The sequence below is a fragment of the Erinaceus europaeus genome, chromosome 13 (genome assembly GCF_950295315.1).
Source record: "Erinaceus europaeus chromosome 13, mEriEur2.1, whole genome shotgun sequence".
Classification (NCBI taxonomy): Eukaryota; Metazoa; Chordata; class Mammalia; order Eulipotyphla; family Erinaceidae; genus Erinaceus; species Erinaceus europaeus.
In genome coordinates this window covers 59401532-59418869 of record NC_080174.1, presented here as the reverse complement: position 1 = coordinate 59418869, position 17338 = coordinate 59401532, and the positions used below count along the sequence as shown (strand labels likewise).

The window sequence follows — 17338 nt, the reverse complement described above, 5'->3', positions numbered from 1 at the left end:
TTTCTCCCTCTCTTTCTCTACTCCTTCCTTCCTTCCTTCCTTCCTTCCTTCCTTCCTTCCTTCCTTCTTTTCTTTTCTTCCTCCTTCCTTGCTGAGGTGAATAATAATTCTGAGAGGAAAGAACATACACTATGTCAGTCCTCCTGCACCTGCTCCTACCCTGTCCCCTTGTAGTTTGAAGAGGAAGGACCTGCAACGGGTAACAGAGGTTACCCTAGACCAGCATGTATGAGCTGAATGTCACCTCCATCCACCTCCATCCACTGTTTGTACTGAGGAAAATTCCTGCTTATCTCTGAGGCTGGTTCTTCATCTAACTCAGAAATAACATTAGTCTCCTGGCAATGGTGGTGATAGTAAGGATTAAAATTAAATGATGGTATTAGAGGGATTCAAGAGGATTGCTAAGTGTACTAAGTGGACAGAGAGGCTAGGAAATATCTCTCTGAGAAATCCTATTTGAACCAAGAAACTGAAATAGCACAGGATGGCTGGGAGAGAAGGTGATAGAATTGTGAAATGAGGGCTCTTCTAATTGAAGAACATTCTCTCTCTCTGGATGAAAAATATAAATGGAGGTAGACACTGAGTCAACAAGGCCATTAGTAGAGAGGGCAGGTTAGGGGAGCTTGTTTGGGTCTCCCCTTTTTTTTTTTTCTTTTTCCTCCTCCAGGGTTATTGCTGGGCTCGGTGCCTACACCATGAATCCACCGCTCCTGGAGGCCATTTTTTCCCCCCTTTTGTTGCCCTTGTTGTAGCTTCGTTGTGGTTATTATTATTGCCCTTGTTGACGCAATTCGTTGTTGGATAGGACAGAGAGAAATGGAGAGAGGAGGGGAAGACAGAGAAGGGGAGAGAAAGATAGACACCTGCAGACCTGCTTCACTGCCTGTGAAGCGACTCCCCTGCAGGTGGGGAGCCGGGGGCTCGAACCGGGATCCTTACGCCGGTCCCTGCGCTTTGTGCCACATGAGCTTAACCCACTGCGCCACCGCCCGACCCCCGTTTGGGTCCCTTTTATGAGGGCACAGTGCTGTTTTATGTGTTCAAGTTGATCTCAGGCTGCAACTCCATCTCCATCTGATGTACCAGGCCCTACTTAATGGAACAGACTGGCTTTGATGCAAAAAAGATCATGCATGGCTGTGTGCTGCTCTCTGCTGGTTTTCTGGACAACTGCATATAGATGGATCAAATTTCCATTAATAGAAATATTTTGTAACTTCAGTACCCAGTCCAGATAGACATTTTCTTTCTGTTTAAGCAATGGTGTGTATTTGTGTTTATGTGTATGTATTTGATAGAGAGAAAGATAGTGAAACTGACACAAGCAATATGGATATGGTCAATACTACAAAATAATATGCAGAAAGGTTAGAAATGGCATCAGAAATTTTTGAAAAAAGGTTGTTTATCATTCATCCATTTATTCATCATAATTTTTTGAGTGTTTAATATAGCCCAACCCTAATCCTTGTAGCAGAGCTACAATGTGGGATAAAATAGCAAATATACTTGCCTGCATGGAGTTTACATTTAAGAGAAGAAAAATAGTTAATAATTAAGATATATGACTACTAAGGAGAAAAAAGAAGTAGTAAAATGGGTGGAGTATTGTTGTAGTGACTCCAACTTAAAAAGGTTATTAGTTTTCTTTTCTTATTTATAAAAGGGAAATATTAACAAGATCATAGGATAAGAGGGGTACAATTCTACACAGTTCTCACCACCAGAACTCCATATTCCATCCCCTCCCTTGAAGGCCTTCCTATTCTTTATCCCTCTGGGAGTATGGACCCAAGATCATTATGGGGTGTACAAGATGGAAGGTCTGGCTTCTATAATTGCTTCACCACTGAACATGGGTGTTGGCAGGTCTATCATACTCTCAGCCTGTCTGTCTCTTTCCCTAGTGGGGCAGAGCTCTGGGGAAGCAGGGCTCCAGGACACATTGGTGAGGTCATCTGCCTAGGAAAGTTAGACTGGCATCATGTTAGCATCTGGAATCTGGTGGCTGAAAACAAGTTAACATATAAAGCCAAAAAATGATTGATTAATCATGAACCTAAAGGCTGGAATATTACAGGTGAAGAGTTGGGGGTCTTCATTTTGAAAAAAGCTAGTAGGTCTATTTTAGGTATATCCCAAGAGGTCCATGGCTTTACTAGTTTTTGCCTGAGTCTGACAGCTAACATGCAGGTAGGCCTAAGGTATTGTTTAGGGAGATGCTATCATAGTTGGAAAAAGGACTAGAAAGCTGGATCAGAGAGGAGAGTAGCTCCCAAATATGGGGAAAGTATATAAATACTGTTAACTATAAGCCCCATTGATCTGGGGCCCATATTCAGCACAGAAGCCTGCATAACCTCTGCATCCCTGTAGGTCTGAACTTGCATTCTGTGGTCATGGCTAGGAACATTCTAGGCTGCACCAATTTCAGGACCCATCTTCCTTGAATATGTTGCCCAACCTCCCTTTGGAAAATGGAACATTCCTTACCATTGTTGATCCACATTGAGGACAAGGGCCTATAAAGGCCCACAGGGCCCATGAGATAGGGCATATGTACACATGTATCCATGTTAGGGGAAAATATATACCTTAAAGCAAAAGTGCACAATAGTTTGCAGTGAGTCAGTAAACAAAGGAAGCAAGTAGAAAGACCTAAAAATGACACCATAAAGTGCCTTATGAAATAGTTTCTACCTAGACCTAGATACCCTCCTCACCTATTTCCTATTTCATGTCCCAGTCACTCAAAGACTAACCTTGTCAGACATAGTAAGGACTACAAAAGCTGGATAGGGACAAGAGACTGGCATATATTGATGATGTCTCTTTGGTCACTACCAGGCCACCCTATCACCTGGGGCCCTAGTCAGGGAGTCCTGGGATTCCCACACAGACATGGTGGGCCTAGACCTCTAGTGTTTCCCTCTCACCACTGTCACTGGTTATCTCCATCAGGAACAACATAACTGACCCCTCTGTGGGCCCCTAAAACGATTATTTTTGAGGGAGGAGAGAGACAATTAATCTCTAATTGAGATCAGAGCATTGTTCAGCACCGACGTTTGTAGTGCTGAGGATGGAAGTTGGTATCTCATACATGCAAATCCTGTGTTTTCCACCGAGATAGTCCCACATTTCAGATTTTTATTTTATTTTATTTTATTTTTTTTTAATATTTATTTTATTTATTCCCTTTTGTTGCCCTTGTTGTTTTATTGTTGTAGTTATTATTGTTGTTGTTGTTGTTGGATAGGACAGAGAGAAATGGAGAGAGGAGGGGAAGACAGAGAGGGGGAGAGAAAGATAGACACCTGCAGATCTGCTTCACCGCCTGTGAAGCGACTCTCCTGCAGGTGGGGAGCCGGGGTTCGAACCGGGATCCTTATGCCGGTCCTTGTGCTTTGCGCCACCTGCGCTTAACCCGCTGCGCTACAGCCCGACTCCCTATTTTATTTTATTTTATTTATTATTTATAAAAAGGAAACACTGACAAAAACCTAGGATAAGAGGAGTACAACTCCACACAATTCCCACCACCAAAACTCCATATCCCATCCCCTCCCCTGATAGCTTTCTTATTCTTATTTTTTAAGATTTATTTTTTAGTATTTATTTATTATTTATTCTTTTTTGTTGCCCTAGTTGTTTTATTGTTGTAGTTGTTATTGATGTCATTGTTGTTGGATAGGACAGAGAGAAATGGAGAGAGGAGGGGAAGACAGAGAGTGGGAGAGAAAGATAGTCACCTGCAGACCTGCTTCACCACTTGTGGAGCAACTCCCCTGCAGGTGGTGAGCTGGGAGTTTGAACCGGGATCCTTATGCCAGTCCTTGCGCTTTGCGCCACCTGAGCTTAACCCTCTGCGCTACTGCCCAACTCTCGCTTTCCTATTCTTTATCCCTCTGGGAGTATGGACCCAGGGTCATTACGGTGTGCAGAAGGTGGAATATCTGGCTTCTGTAATTGTCTCCCCGCTGAACATGGGTGTTGACAAGTCGATCTATACCGCCAACCTGTCTCTCTCTTTTCCTAGTGGGGCAGGGTTCTGGGGAATTGGGGCTCCAAGACAAGTTGGTAGGGTCGTCTGTCCAGGGGAGTCCGGTTGGCATCATGTTATCATCTGGAATCTGGTGTCTGAAAGAAGAGTTAACATATAAAACCAAACAAATTGTTGACTAATTATGAACCTAAAGGCTGGAATATTGCAGATGAAGATTTGGGGGTCTCTTTTGTAGCTAGTTAGTAGACCTATTTTAGTTATATTCCAAACACACACACATCTTAGGTTTTTTTTTTTTTTTTTTTTTTTTTTTGCCTCCAGAGTTATTGTTGGGGCTCAGTGCCTGCACCATGCATCCACTGCTATTGGAGGATATTTTTTTTCCCTTTTGTTGCCCTTGTTTATTGTTGCTGTTATCATTATTGTTAATAGTATTGATATTATTGTTGGATAGGACAGAGAGAAATCAAGAGTGGAGGGGACGACAGAGAGGAGGAAAGACAGACATCTGCAGACCTGTTTCACCACCTGTGAAGCAACCTCCCCCTGCAGGTGGGGAGCCAGGGGCTCGAACCAGAATCCTTAAGCTGGTCCTTGCGCTTTGCACCATGTGCTGCGCCACAACCTGGCAACCAAATTTCAGATTTTTAAAAGAAACATTTATTTTGTGGGTGAGAGAGGGACAATGAGAGAGCACAGACCAGAGCATAGCTCATGTCTTGCATATAGTGGTACTGGGTATTGGACCTGGGACCTCTGGGGAATCATAGTATGCTATTGCTCTACTGCCTCTATAGCAGCTTTTGAAGTGGCATTTAAGTAATACATTTTACAGCTTAGTAGCAGTTTGGATACCAAAGGGGGAAAAGGACATTTATCCAGGTTAGAGATATATTTAAATTCATGGACTCGAATGAAATCACTAGTAGTATGAAAAGAAATAGAAGAAGAGTTTTAAGAACTGAGCCCTCATATATTCCAACATTTAGAGCTTAAGGAAATAAAAGGGTTGGGGGGGCGGGTGGTGGCACACTTGGTTGAGCATACATGTTACAATGTGCAAGCACACAGGTTTGTCCCCACCTGCAGGGGGAAAGCTTTGCGAGTGATGAAACAGTGCTGCAGGTGTCTCTTTGTCTCTCCCCATCTCTATCTCCCCCTTCCCTCTTGATTTCTGGTTGTTTCTATTCAATAAATAAATATAACAACAGCAACAAAACCAAAATATAGAAGGGGTTATCATAAAAGTAGGGAGAGTTTTTTCTATGAGCAAAGATGTGTAGGAACAGAGGTAGCATATCATATCAGAAATATGTAGAAAGGGTAATAGTCATGAAGGGTATTGAATGCCAGGCTACAGGTATCACTAAAGAGTTTCTGAAAAAGGTCATGAATGGTCAGAATCAAAATGTAGAGAAATTGCTCTAGTAGTACTAGGAAATAAAGTGGAAGTTAGCAGATGTTACCATGATGCCATCCTACTTCCCTGGGCAGATGACTTCACCATTGTGTCCTGGAACCCCCACCTCTCCAGAGCCCTGCTTCATTAGGGAAAGAAGGAAACAGTCTGGAAGTATGGATGAACTTGCCAATGACCATGTCTAGTGGAAAAGCAATTACAGAAGCCAGACCTTCCACCTTCTACATCCCATAGTGATCTGAGGTCCATACTCCCAGAGGGATAAAGAATAGGAAAGCTTTCAAGGGAAGAGGTGGTGGTGAGAATTGTGTGGAATTATACCCCTCTTATCCCATGGTCTTGTTGATCATTATTAAATAAATAATAAAGAAAGGAGGCTGGGCAGTAGCACAGTGGGTTAAGCTCACATGGCATGAAGTGAAAGGACTGGCATAATGATCCTGGTTTGAGCCTCTGCTTCCCCACCTGCAGGGTAGGGTGTCACTTCGCAAAAGATGAAGCCAATCTGCAAGTGTCTATTTTTCTCTCCTCCCTTCTGTCTTCCCTTCCTCTCTGGATTTCTTTCTGTCCTATCCAACAACAACAATAGCTATAACAACAATAACAGTAACAAGGGCAACAAAAATGGGAAAAATGGCTTCCAGGAGCAGTGGATTCATAGTGCAGGAACTGAGCCCCAGCAATAACCTTGGAGGCAAAATATAATCTAATATACTATGATATGATATGATATAATATAATATATAAAAAGAATGACAAAGCTCTTATACCTCCTGACTTTCTTCATTTGGATAAATTCTAGGTTTACAGGAACACACACACACACACACACACACATACATACCATTAAATTAAGAAACATAACTCACTGAGTGGTAAGTGATGAAAGCAATTTCTCAACTGTATGGAGTGTATAAATTCCTGGTTTTAAACGTAAATTGGAGGGAAGATGTCCATTGCTTTCACTGTGTAGTTTGGACCAAAATGTTAATCTCCACAACATTTTAGAATTATTTTTTCAGGGAGATAAAGATTCTAGAGCAGGTGGAAAGGTTCAGTGAATATGATTATTCAGCATGCTTGTTGAATGAATAACTGAACCCTAGAATACATGCCTTGTATGCATTTAATAGCAAGAACACATCTTTACATGGCTTAGCTCTCCAGGTTTTCTATGCTGGTGCCCAAAATCCTTCTGATCTAGAAGTCTCCAGAAGGCAGAGAGCCCAGTTATGACACAGGAGAGCCTGCGGAGGGCAACCCCCAGAGACAACCCTGTTGTCTGGGGCACTCTTCTCACCAGAGCTTCTTCCCAGAGTCTGGGCTAAGTGGCTTCAGGTGCATGTGAATGCCATTCTTGGAGTGCAGGATCAGCTGAGGTATTATGATGGGCAGCCGAGAAGGATCCAGAGAAAATTCTAAGCAGAGTAAGCAGAGAGCTATGACCACCTTCATCTCATTCATAGCAAACTGCTGCCCAATGCAGTTTCTGCAGTCACACAAAGAGACATTGAACTGTGGGTGTTGGAGCGATGAACCCAGTACTCCCAGTGGTCAACACAAATCACAAAGTGGTTTCCATTAATCAGTTCATCAGACTAAACATAGGAAACAGATCTTGGGAACGTTGTGAAGGTCCCAGACTAGAAGGTTCACACTAGGGGTTCCGACAGGGAGGGGGATGGTCAGGCCATTCTCAAAATGACTCACTTATTATCACTGCCAAGGCCATGAATATGATAATGACAAAAAGGTCCCTGGAACTTGCCCTGCATTAAGATCACCACCCAAATCCCACATGGTCCTTCTCATCATAGACCTCCCCCATCAGATGATGCCTCCCCAGTGACATCCTCTACCCTCTCATCTCCCCAGCCCTGAGCATCTGGAGCTAGCAGGCATCTCCCTACCTGGGTCCAGCAGAGAAGGGAATGACGGGCAAAGGGGTGGAGTCTGGTTGAATTCTCAGAGGAAAAGCATAAAGGGTCAAAGACCTAAAGGTATAAGCTTTCCTGGGACACTTGCCAGATCCTGGGGGATGTAACCCCAACAACCTCCCCGTCCATCTGACCTGCAGGCTCAGGATTAGGCTACCTCAGGGTCTGGCCACACTGTGCCATTCCTATGAAGGAGAGGACAAGTGCTGCACAGCATCACAGTTCATGTGAATGGTGCCTTTTGAAGTGGTTCAAGACATAACCTGCATGGTAGGACATGGTGGCCTTCATCACCATGATCTCTTTCATCATGACAATGACCAGATGGTGAAACAGGTTTAAGGGTGGTGGCAGCTCCCCATACTAGTAAAGGGAGGACTTGAAGTCTGGCTAGACACAAAGTCTGAGCTCTTTCCTATTGGCACAAAAATTTGGCCAAAGGCAGAGTGTCACAAAAACAAGTAAAGGGAGTCCTGCCCCCCCCCCCCCCAGCCCCAAATGCACTCCATCCCACCTGCAGGCAGAGAGCGGCCATCCACAAAGCTGACCGGCTTGCTGAGCTGGCGGTACACCTGGGGCACAGGCGGGTAGAGCCGCAGGGACTCCTTGATGCACATGGTCAGGTAGCTCATCTTGCCCAGATCACCCCTGCCAACAACACAACCAGGTCTTTCTGGGGAGGAGGAGCAATGGGACCCCACAGCAAGGCAGGTGTCAGCCCAAACTCCTTCCACCCTTTACCACCATCAACGACCCCAGAGTCAGAGGGATCCAGCTGCCTGAGGGGATCAGAGTCAGAGGATCTCACTGTACTCCAAGTGTTACAAGGATGTAAGTGGACATGGACCAGCTATTCAAACCCAGCACCCCTGACTTTACTTTTTTCCCTCTTCAATTTTCACTGTTAGGCAAGGATGGAAGAGAACCCTAGAGGTATGTGTGCACCCAGCCCTCAAAGTTAAGTTGTTCTGCTGCTCAGAGTCCCCACAGGAGCCTACAGAAAGCTAGCTGTTTAGGTACGGCTTGATTTTCATGTAATTGCCAAAATGTAAAGGAATAGACGCTAATTTACATCAGGTGAATAAAGTAGGAAGTGCATGAACAGTGACACACTCTAGACATGTCTTATATATGCACTTCTGTTTTCCCTTTTGCCAATAGGAAAAGTGAGACCCAAATGTGGTTGGTACAAGTTCAAGCACAACTAGAGCTACAAGTCAAGGCTATTATGTACCCCCAAACCCTAAGGCTTTCTTTTTTTAAATAAATATTTATTTATTCATCCCCTTTTGTTGCCCTTGTGTTATTGTTGTAGTTATTGTTATTATTATCGATGTCATCATTGTTGGATAGGATAGAGAGAAATGGAGAGAGGACGGGGAGACAGAGAGGAGGAGAGAAAGATAGACACCTGCTTTACCACCTGTGAAGTGACTCCCCTGCAGTTGGGGAGCTGGGGGCTCGAACTGGGATCCTTATGCTGGTCCTTGTGCTTTGTGCCATGTACGCTTAACCCACTGCACTACTGCCTCACTCCCACCCTAAGGTTTTCTTATCTTTGTGTTTTCATTTGTATTTTGCTATTTTAGAGACTAAGTATTATTTAAGTAGTTTAAGGTTCTGGGTAGATTTAGGTGGCAGTAAAGTCATTGTTTTTACTTGCTGCCTCCAGGTTGTTGTTATTACCTAGCCAGAAATGTCAGGCTCTATTGTTCTCTTTCTCCTTTTGTTTATCCAAGTTTCACCCATCCTTGTGCTAGTGAGCATTATAAACTCCATTTTTGATCTCCAGATATGTAACAAAAGATTCAGGTGCTGTCTTTGGGAAACTGACAGATTTGCTGTGGGTAAGATCAAGGTTGAGCTCCTGCAGACCATAGCACATCTGGACCTCCTAAAGGAATGATTGCAGCTTCCTCTAACATAACCTATCTGGAGAATTTGTAAAGGGTTCTTGAGGAAACCAGAATCTGCACCTGCAACCTTTCCCCAGCCCCCTTCAGCTCACTGTCCAAGATGTTAAAATGGTGTTTTTTTTTTTTTTTGAAAACATGAGTCTAAGTCTGGCAACTTTTCAAGTTTGCTTGTGGCCTGATTAAAGACTATCTTTCTTGCACCAGATCTTTCCTCTTATTAATTGATCCTTCTGGTGGTGAGGACCAAACCTTTCCATAACCTCTGTCTCTAGCCCTCCTGAGTCCTCTGTGTATGACATTGAGTCACTCAATCTTATCATAGCCTGTGGATTTTCTCTAGTTTTTTTCCTATGTACATATCTGTCTCTTTATTTATTTTTTTTTAAAAAATATTTATTTATTCCCTTTTGGTGCCCTTATTGTAATTATTATTATTGTTGTTGATGTCATTGTTGTTGATGTCATTGTTGTTGAATAGGACAGAGAGAAATGGAGAGAGGAGGGGAAGACAAGAGAGGAGGAGAGAAAGATAGACACCTGCAGACCTGCTTCACCGCCTGTGGAGCGACTCCCCTGCAGGTGGGGAGCCAGAGGCTTGAACTGGTATCCTTATGCCGGTCCTTGCATTTTGCGCCACGTGCACTTAACCCACTATGCTACCACCCGACTCCCACATCTGTCTCTTTAAACATTTTCCAATGGAGGCCAGGTGCATAATGCAATTATATGCATGTGACAATGACTGCACTGTAAAGCATTAACCCCTTCAGAAAAAAAAAAAACTGTTTGACCTCTGTAAAAAAAGTTACCTAGGGGGCACCGAAGGAAATACCAAGACAATTTACTCAACAGACATTTTTTAATGCCTGATGCATTGAGATCCCTGGCATTACCTTAAACCGGAGTTGAGCATTGCTCTGGTAAAATAAAGAAATAAGGATTTAAAAGGGAATTAAATTAACTTTATAGCTCAAAAAGCCATCTAACAAAAAAGTGAGCCAAAGAATTGAATAGATAGTTTTTTAAAGAAGAGGTACACATGGTTCACACATATGAAGAATGTCATACTTGAGTTATCATTAGAGAAATGAAAATGAAAACTACACTAAGATTTCACCTCACACCTGTGAAAAAGACCTACATCAACAAAGAGGAAATCACAGTGTTAGAGAGGTGGAGAAAAAGGGACTTTCCTACACAAGTAGAGAGAATGCAAACTGGTGCAGATCATTTGGAAAACTATATGTAGTCCTTTAATAAATAAAAATGGAAACATGGCAATACCACTCTTAGGAATTCATCCAAAGGACATGAAAATATGAATCCAAACAGACATCATATGCATCCCTATGTTCATGGATGCATTATTTACAATAGTCAAAGTGTGGAATTAGCCTAAAAACCATAGACAAATAACTGGATAAAGAAGTTATGGGGTATATACTCTATGAAATACTATTTGGCAATAAGAAAAGAAGATATTGTGTCCTTTGGGGCAAAATGAAACTGGAGGTGATTGTGTTTCAGAAAATAAGAGGTGAAAGACAACTGCCAGATGGTTTCACTCATGTAGAATTTATAGAATTGAGACACATGAACTTAAAGTAATAGGAATAAACAAACTGTCTCAAAGACTGAGAACAATGGTGGTTACTGCTAGGAAGGTGAATGTTGGTATGCTTCTAAAAACCCCTTCTGTTTCATTAGTTTAATCCCCCCTGCTTAACACTATTCTATTTACATAACCACTCATTCTATTTACATAACCTCTGTTAACAAGCACCACCCTCCCTCCAGGGCATTGGTGGTTCAGTGATAGAATTCTTGCCTGCTCCGTCCCCTCTCCTTGTCATACCCTGATTTTCACCAGTCACTTTTCTCTCCAACCTCTCTATGTCACGTCCTGTTTCCACCCTACTTGGCAAGTACATATAAAGCCAGCATTGTGAGTTTTATGGTACGTAAGTTTAGCTTAGCTTGGTATAGATTGCGCTGCGTCCTGCATGAATAAAGAGATACTGCGTACAACCCAGCCATGAGTCCCAGGTCGTCTGTCTCCTGTCAATGAAGCTCAGCCTGACAGGTGAAAGCACAAAGCTTTGGTGGTGTGTATAGTGTAGAGATATCGCTTATAATCATATAGTCATATCAGCCAGTATTAATCACAAATACAAAACAATGGCATGACAAAAAAAAAAGAAGTGGAGAAATCAACTTTAAAAAAATGGAGGGTTAAAAAAAAAAGGAGGGGAGTTGGGTGGTAGTGCAGTGGGTTAAATGCACGTGGTGCGAAGTGCAAGGACCTGCTTAAGGATCTCGGTTTGAGTCCCCTACTCCCCACCTGCAGGGGAGTCACTTCACAGGCTGTGAAGCAGGTCTTCAGGTGTCTATCTTTCTCTCCCCCTCTCTGTCTCCCCCCCCCCCTCTCCATTTCTTTCTGTCCTATCCAATGACAGCAGCAACAACAACAACAATAATAAACACAACAATGATAAAACAAGGCCAACAAAAGGGGAAAAAATGGTCTCCAGGAGCAGTGGATTCATGGTGTAGGCATTGAGCCCCGGCAATAACCGTGGAGGCAAAAAAAAAAAAAGAGGGTTACAATCTGGTCCTATATCTATGGAAAAGAATATGGATAAATGAAAATGAAATGTTAAAAATGTTAAAAAATAGATCTATCATGATATCCATCAATTATATTCCCAGATATCAATCCAAAGAATATAAAAAAAACACTCATTAAAAATACGTGTATTTTTATGTTCATTGAAGTCTATTGAAAGTAATCAACAAATGGAAACAACATAAATTCCCAATCACGGATGAGGAGATGAAAATGACATGGTGGGGCCTGGTGGTAGCGCACCTGGTTGAATGCACACCTTACCATGCGCAAGAACCCATGTTCAAGCCCCCGGCCTCCACCTGTAGGGGGAAAACTTCACAAGTGATGAAGCAGGGCTGCAGGTGTGTCTCTCTGCCTCTCTCTGTCTCCCTCATTCTCTCCATTTCTGGCTATCTATCCAATAAATAAATAAAGATTAAAAAATTAAAAAAAAGAAAACGATATGGTACAAATCCACAACAGAATACTACTCTGCTATTTAAAAAAAGATTGTTTCCACTGGCGATAGTATGAATGGAACTGGAGGTGATTATGCTAAATGAAATAAAACAGCTGGAGAGTGAAATACTGGTTGATTTCATCTACACATGGAATATAAAGAAATCGATCGAAGGAACAGTAACATCAAATCAAAACAGTTCCTTAGCTTCTGCCTGCAGAACTGAGACAGGGAAGGGGTGGCATCTAAGGGTGAATAGAACCTTGGAGAGGAATGTTATAGGTGGTGATATCTTAACGGTGGGTGTAACATCATAACATTCATTTGATGAGGTAGAAACATGTACTTCTAAAACATATTTAATGTTCTGGGCCATTGTGACCTCAGCAACAACAACAAAAATCTTGAGATTAGAAGGAAAGAGAGAAAGAAAGTAAGAGAGAAAGAAAAAAAGAAAGGAAGGAAGGAAGGAAGGAAGGAAGGGAAAACCAGGGCAAGTCACAGCTTCCTGATTGATGTATCTAGACTGCCATACACAAATCCACCTTAAGCAGCTGGCACATGAGATGAGAGTGCCATAGACCAGGGGATACTTCAATGCTGTGGTGTCTCTCCCTCTGTGTCGGTTTGTCTTCTATCTGTCTGGCAAAATCAGGCAGGAGCAGTAAAACCATATATGCACAAGATCTCATGGCATAAGAAAAAAACGAGCACCACTTGTTTCCTTCTCTCCCACTGCCTCTGACACATGACTGAATATCCTAAGAGGTTCCCAAAATCTAGTTAATGGAAATGGGTAATAGGCACTCTGCTCTCTAAGTCTCAGATACTATTAAATCAGTTTTCCCACAAATGACTCTGACATCTCTTCCATCTGCACCCCTAATAAGTGCCTGGTCCCATATCAAGGCAGCACAGGTGCAGGGGGAGGGATACAAAAACCTGAGGACACCGGGAGGGGTGATAGGGGATGGGGCAGAGGTAGGCAGAAGAGGGCCAAGAATATCTTCCCAGAGGTGCTGCTGTAGAGGACAGTGAAAGCCTCTGTCATGTTCATGCATTCATGGTGGGCCAAGGAGCAGAACAGTGGACAATTTTTGACTGACAGCTCATTTGCCCATGCAAGACAGGTGGAATGGATCAGCTCCTCTACAAGCCCAGCTCTGTTCACCTCAGCCCTGCTCTGTCTAGGAATTTGGTCAGGTTCCGCCAGCAGAGGGAAGCAGCACACAGAAAACCAGTCTCCTGCTGACAACCTGGTCTGTAAGACTCAACATCTGAAAGCCTCCCCGGGGGAGAATGGACTCTGGGGTGTACAGCTTTATCTAGCCACAGACTCCCACAAAGCCACAGCACCAGCTTGAACAGGACAGCTGCTACCCCTGTCACCTGGTTCCCAGGATGACCCAGTACCGTCCACAGATAATGCTAGACCACATGGGCACAGGCATTTCTGGGTCTGACAATACTGACTGCCCCGAATCATTCACCACTGGATGGAGTCCTGGTCCCCCAGGATCTCTTGGACCTCCTCCCGACAGTGGTTCTGGTGCTCGGGATACCGGGCCATGCAGTAGAGAAACCAGGCAATGCCACTGGTGGTGGTGTCATGGCCTTCAAACATGAACGTGTCCACTTCAGCCTGCAGGTCAGCATCTGACAGCTCGACACCACCATCATCCTGGGGTAAGGAAGGAATAACAGGTCAGGTTAAGGCATGGGAGGCACATTCCAGGAACTCCTAACAGTAGCTGTCAAACGAAGGTTAAAGGGATGGGGTGCAGTCTCCTGTATATTCTCCCAAGCCCAGTATGAGTGTCTCCTACTCCAGGAAGACTTCACTGATCTCTCTCACCAAGTGACATGAGGCATTACCCAGTCCAGATCAATTCAGTCCACACAGACACCACCTGGGCTAGGAAGAGAGCTTTGCCAATGGAGTGGCTACCTCCTGGCTCCTCTGCTGGACTGTAAGCACCTGGAGACAAGGCCAGGTCTTTCCCACTGTCTCAGTCCCTTAGCAAAGGCACTAACCCAGGACAGAACTCAGAGACTTAGGAAGTAGGCCAGTAATGGACTAAGTGAGTAAATGAGTAAAGGACTGGGTGAATAAACGAACATAGTACAAGATCCCAGTGTGTGACCTAGTCTCTCTCCGACTCAACTCCTGAGTGTCAGAGCCAGTCACGCTCTGCCTCTGAGCCTTTGCTGACAGGTCTCCTAAGACAAAGAACAAGTGCTATTGGCTGGGGAAAAGGAGGAAAATGCTTATCAGTCATCTCTACAGCCTGCTGAACCCTGTCCTAGGAATGGGCCAAGGGCCCTGCTGGGAGCAGTTCTCAGATGGGAGTGAGCACGCCATCTCACCTTAGCACCCAGGAGAATGTCCAGGAAGTCCAGGTGCCTCCGCTTCTGGATCTTCTCCCACTCTTTCTCATCCTTCAGGGCTTCCTTGCATTCCCTGATGACCTGGTCTGGACCAGAAGCACAGCCTGTGACTGGTGGGAGCCCACCTCTGCCTCTGAGGCATGTGGAGTCCAGCCGAGGGAGGACCCTGGGGGCAGGTGGGGCAGGATAGGGTTGGGGGTGCTAGAGGTGGGCTGGGGGAGCGTCCACCTGTGTGGTCATGGGCCACCTTGCAGGCCTTCAGGAAGCGGCGGCCATGGGGCGTGAGCCAGTAGATGAAGTCATTGTGGTACTGGAAGGAGTCGATGCGCTGCTGCGCCAGCAGAGTGAGGTCGCTGATTGCAGAGTAGTAGCTGCTGTCCCTGCACAGCCACCGAGGCAGGAGGAGGGGCACTCAGGCCCTGACCAGGGCAGAGCCCCAACCAGCACAGTTTGTATCAGTTAGGCCCACAAGGATGCTGGAGAGCAGGGCTCTGCAGGGAAAGACTAACCAGGCTGAGCTCTGGGGATTATCCCTCCTGAGCCTCACAGCCTTTCCCACCATGCCTTTGGGAGATTAGCAGCTAATTTAGAAAGTTGTGGTAGGCAAAGAGGAGGAACTTTTCAGATGTGAGAGACATTTCAGACATTGTCATTGTTTTATTCTCCTTTTCTGCCGGGCATTAAGCCAGATCCTCCAGTTCCACCCTGCATTGCTGATAGTATGGCCTATTTACATAATCATTGTTTTGCCTGAAAGATCCCCACCCATTCCATTCCTTTGACCTATCTTTTTTGAGACCCACCCTACCTGCAGGGTAACATTAATCCCACCAGTTAAAACCACCGCAACAGTTGCTAAGGAAGTTTATACCTTCCCAGCCCAGCCCACTTTTGCCTTTCTCCACCCCCCTTTCCTAGCCATTTCCATTTCTGACTTGCCACTTCTGGTTCTATCCTATAAAAGCGGTGTCTCTCTCATCAATAAAGAATGCATCACCTGAAGCTACGTGTTTGGTTCCTGAGTCATCTATCTCCTGCGTCACTGAGTAGCAGCCCAGGTTGGCTCGGGTCAAGTTCTCTCCAACACAGAGAGTATGTGCACAGGAAGAAGCACCCCCACACTAGCCTGGCACTTTTCTTCATACTTTATTTTTTTTTTATGATGAAGGAACATGTGGGAGTTGAGAGAGAGAGAAGAACCATTTTGGTTTACTTATGGTGGTGATAATCACTTTAACCTAAGACTGGAGACCTCAGAGCCTCAGGCATGAATGTCTTTTTGAATAACCCTTATGTTCTCTCCTTGGCCCCTCCTTTTAAAATAGTTTGTCACCACGGTTATTGCTTGAGCTTGGTGTACTAAGAATACACTGTTCCTAGAGACCATTTTTTTCCTTTCTATTTTGTTTGATAGGACAGAGAGAAACAGAGAAGGGAAGTAGAGATAGAGAGGGATAGAGAAAGACTCCTTCACTGCTCATGATTTGTAGGTGAGGAGCAAGGGCTTGAACCTGTGTCCTTGAGTATGATGACATGTGCCACTGTATAGGCTCCTGTGATTGAGTGTCTCAAGAATCCTCACCATGACCAAGGTCAATCAGTTGGGGCTACTGAACTTGATTTAGGACCCTGGCTCCCCACTGCAGGGGGTTGATTTACAAGCAGTGAAGCAGGTCTGCAGGTGTCTTTCTCTCCTCCCTCTGTCTTCCCTTCCTCTCTCCATTTTTTCTGTCCTACCCAACAATGACATCAATAACAACAAAAATAACAACAAGAGCAACAATGGCAACAAAAATGGGGAAAAAATGGCCTCCAGGAGCAGTGGCTTCACAGTGCCAGCACCGAGCCCCAGAAATAACCGTGGAGGCAAAAAAAAAGTGCTTATCTCTTGTCCTTATCCAATTTTTGTAGTCCTTACTCTGACAAGGTTAGACTTAGAGTGATTGAGGAAGGTGTTATAGGAAGTAGGTTATGAGGGTATCTAGGTCTAAGTAGAAAATATTTGATTAAGTACTTTATGGTGTCTTTATGTCTTTTTACTTGCTTGCTACACTTATTGAGTTATGCAGGCTATTGCACAGTTTTATCTTAGCCTATATATTTTCCTCTAACTTATGTGCATGTTTCCTATCCCTTAGGCCCTGGTCTATATCTAGGTTCTGTAACTTTGTTAGTAAGTACACCACCCCAAATGGAACTGAGGAGTCCTATGAGCTAGGAAAGGTCACATTGGAGCTGGAGGGTTGACATTCCATGTCTGGAATCTCTGGACACAGACTGAAATGAAACATATTGACATTGGTTGCATTGATTTGGTTGAGATCAGTAGATGTAATTTCAGCTGATATGGACTGAGAGAAGCATGAAGGAAAACAAGCAAAGCCCCACAGGTTCCAAGACTGATGATACAGACCCAACTGAATGGAAGACTAAAACAAAAATAGATTTGATGCAACTGCATCAAATTTAAAAGCTTCTGCACAGCAAACAAACAAACAAACAAACAAAAAACCATCACCCAAACAAGGAGACTCCTCACAGAATGGGAGGAGATCTTCACACGCCATATATCAGACAAGAGGCTAATAACCAAAATA

General features: G+C 44.1%; 1 protein-coding gene across 1 annotated transcript; it reads right to left on the bottom strand.

The window, feature by feature from the left end:
• Nucleotides 1–7707: 7707 nt before the first annotated feature.
• LOC132542379 (cytochrome P450 4B1-like) lies at nt 7708–16863 on the bottom strand. The gene is made up of 6 exons (XM_060204952.1): nt 16854–16863; nt 14970–15152; nt 14721–14827; nt 13844–14034; nt 7884–8017; nt 7708–7784 (listed from the first exon to the last, which is right to left on the bottom strand). Exons 1-6 carry the CDS (start codon nt 16861–16863, stop codon nt 7708–7710), a joined length of 702 nt encoding a protein of 233 aa, XP_060060935.1.
• Nucleotides 16864–17338: the final 475 nt, after the last annotated feature.

Coding starts and splice junctions, on each gene's coding strand:
- LOC132542379 (XM_060204952.1), bottom strand. Junction 14,035..14,720: donor ACATTCTCCTGGGTGCTAAG/GTGAGATGGCGT, acceptor TCCTTACCCCAG/GATGATGGTGGTGTCGAGCT. Junction 7,785..7,883: donor TGGCCGCTCTCTGCCTGCAG/GTGGGATGGAGT, acceptor TTGTGCCAATAG/GAAAGAGCTCAGACTTTGTG.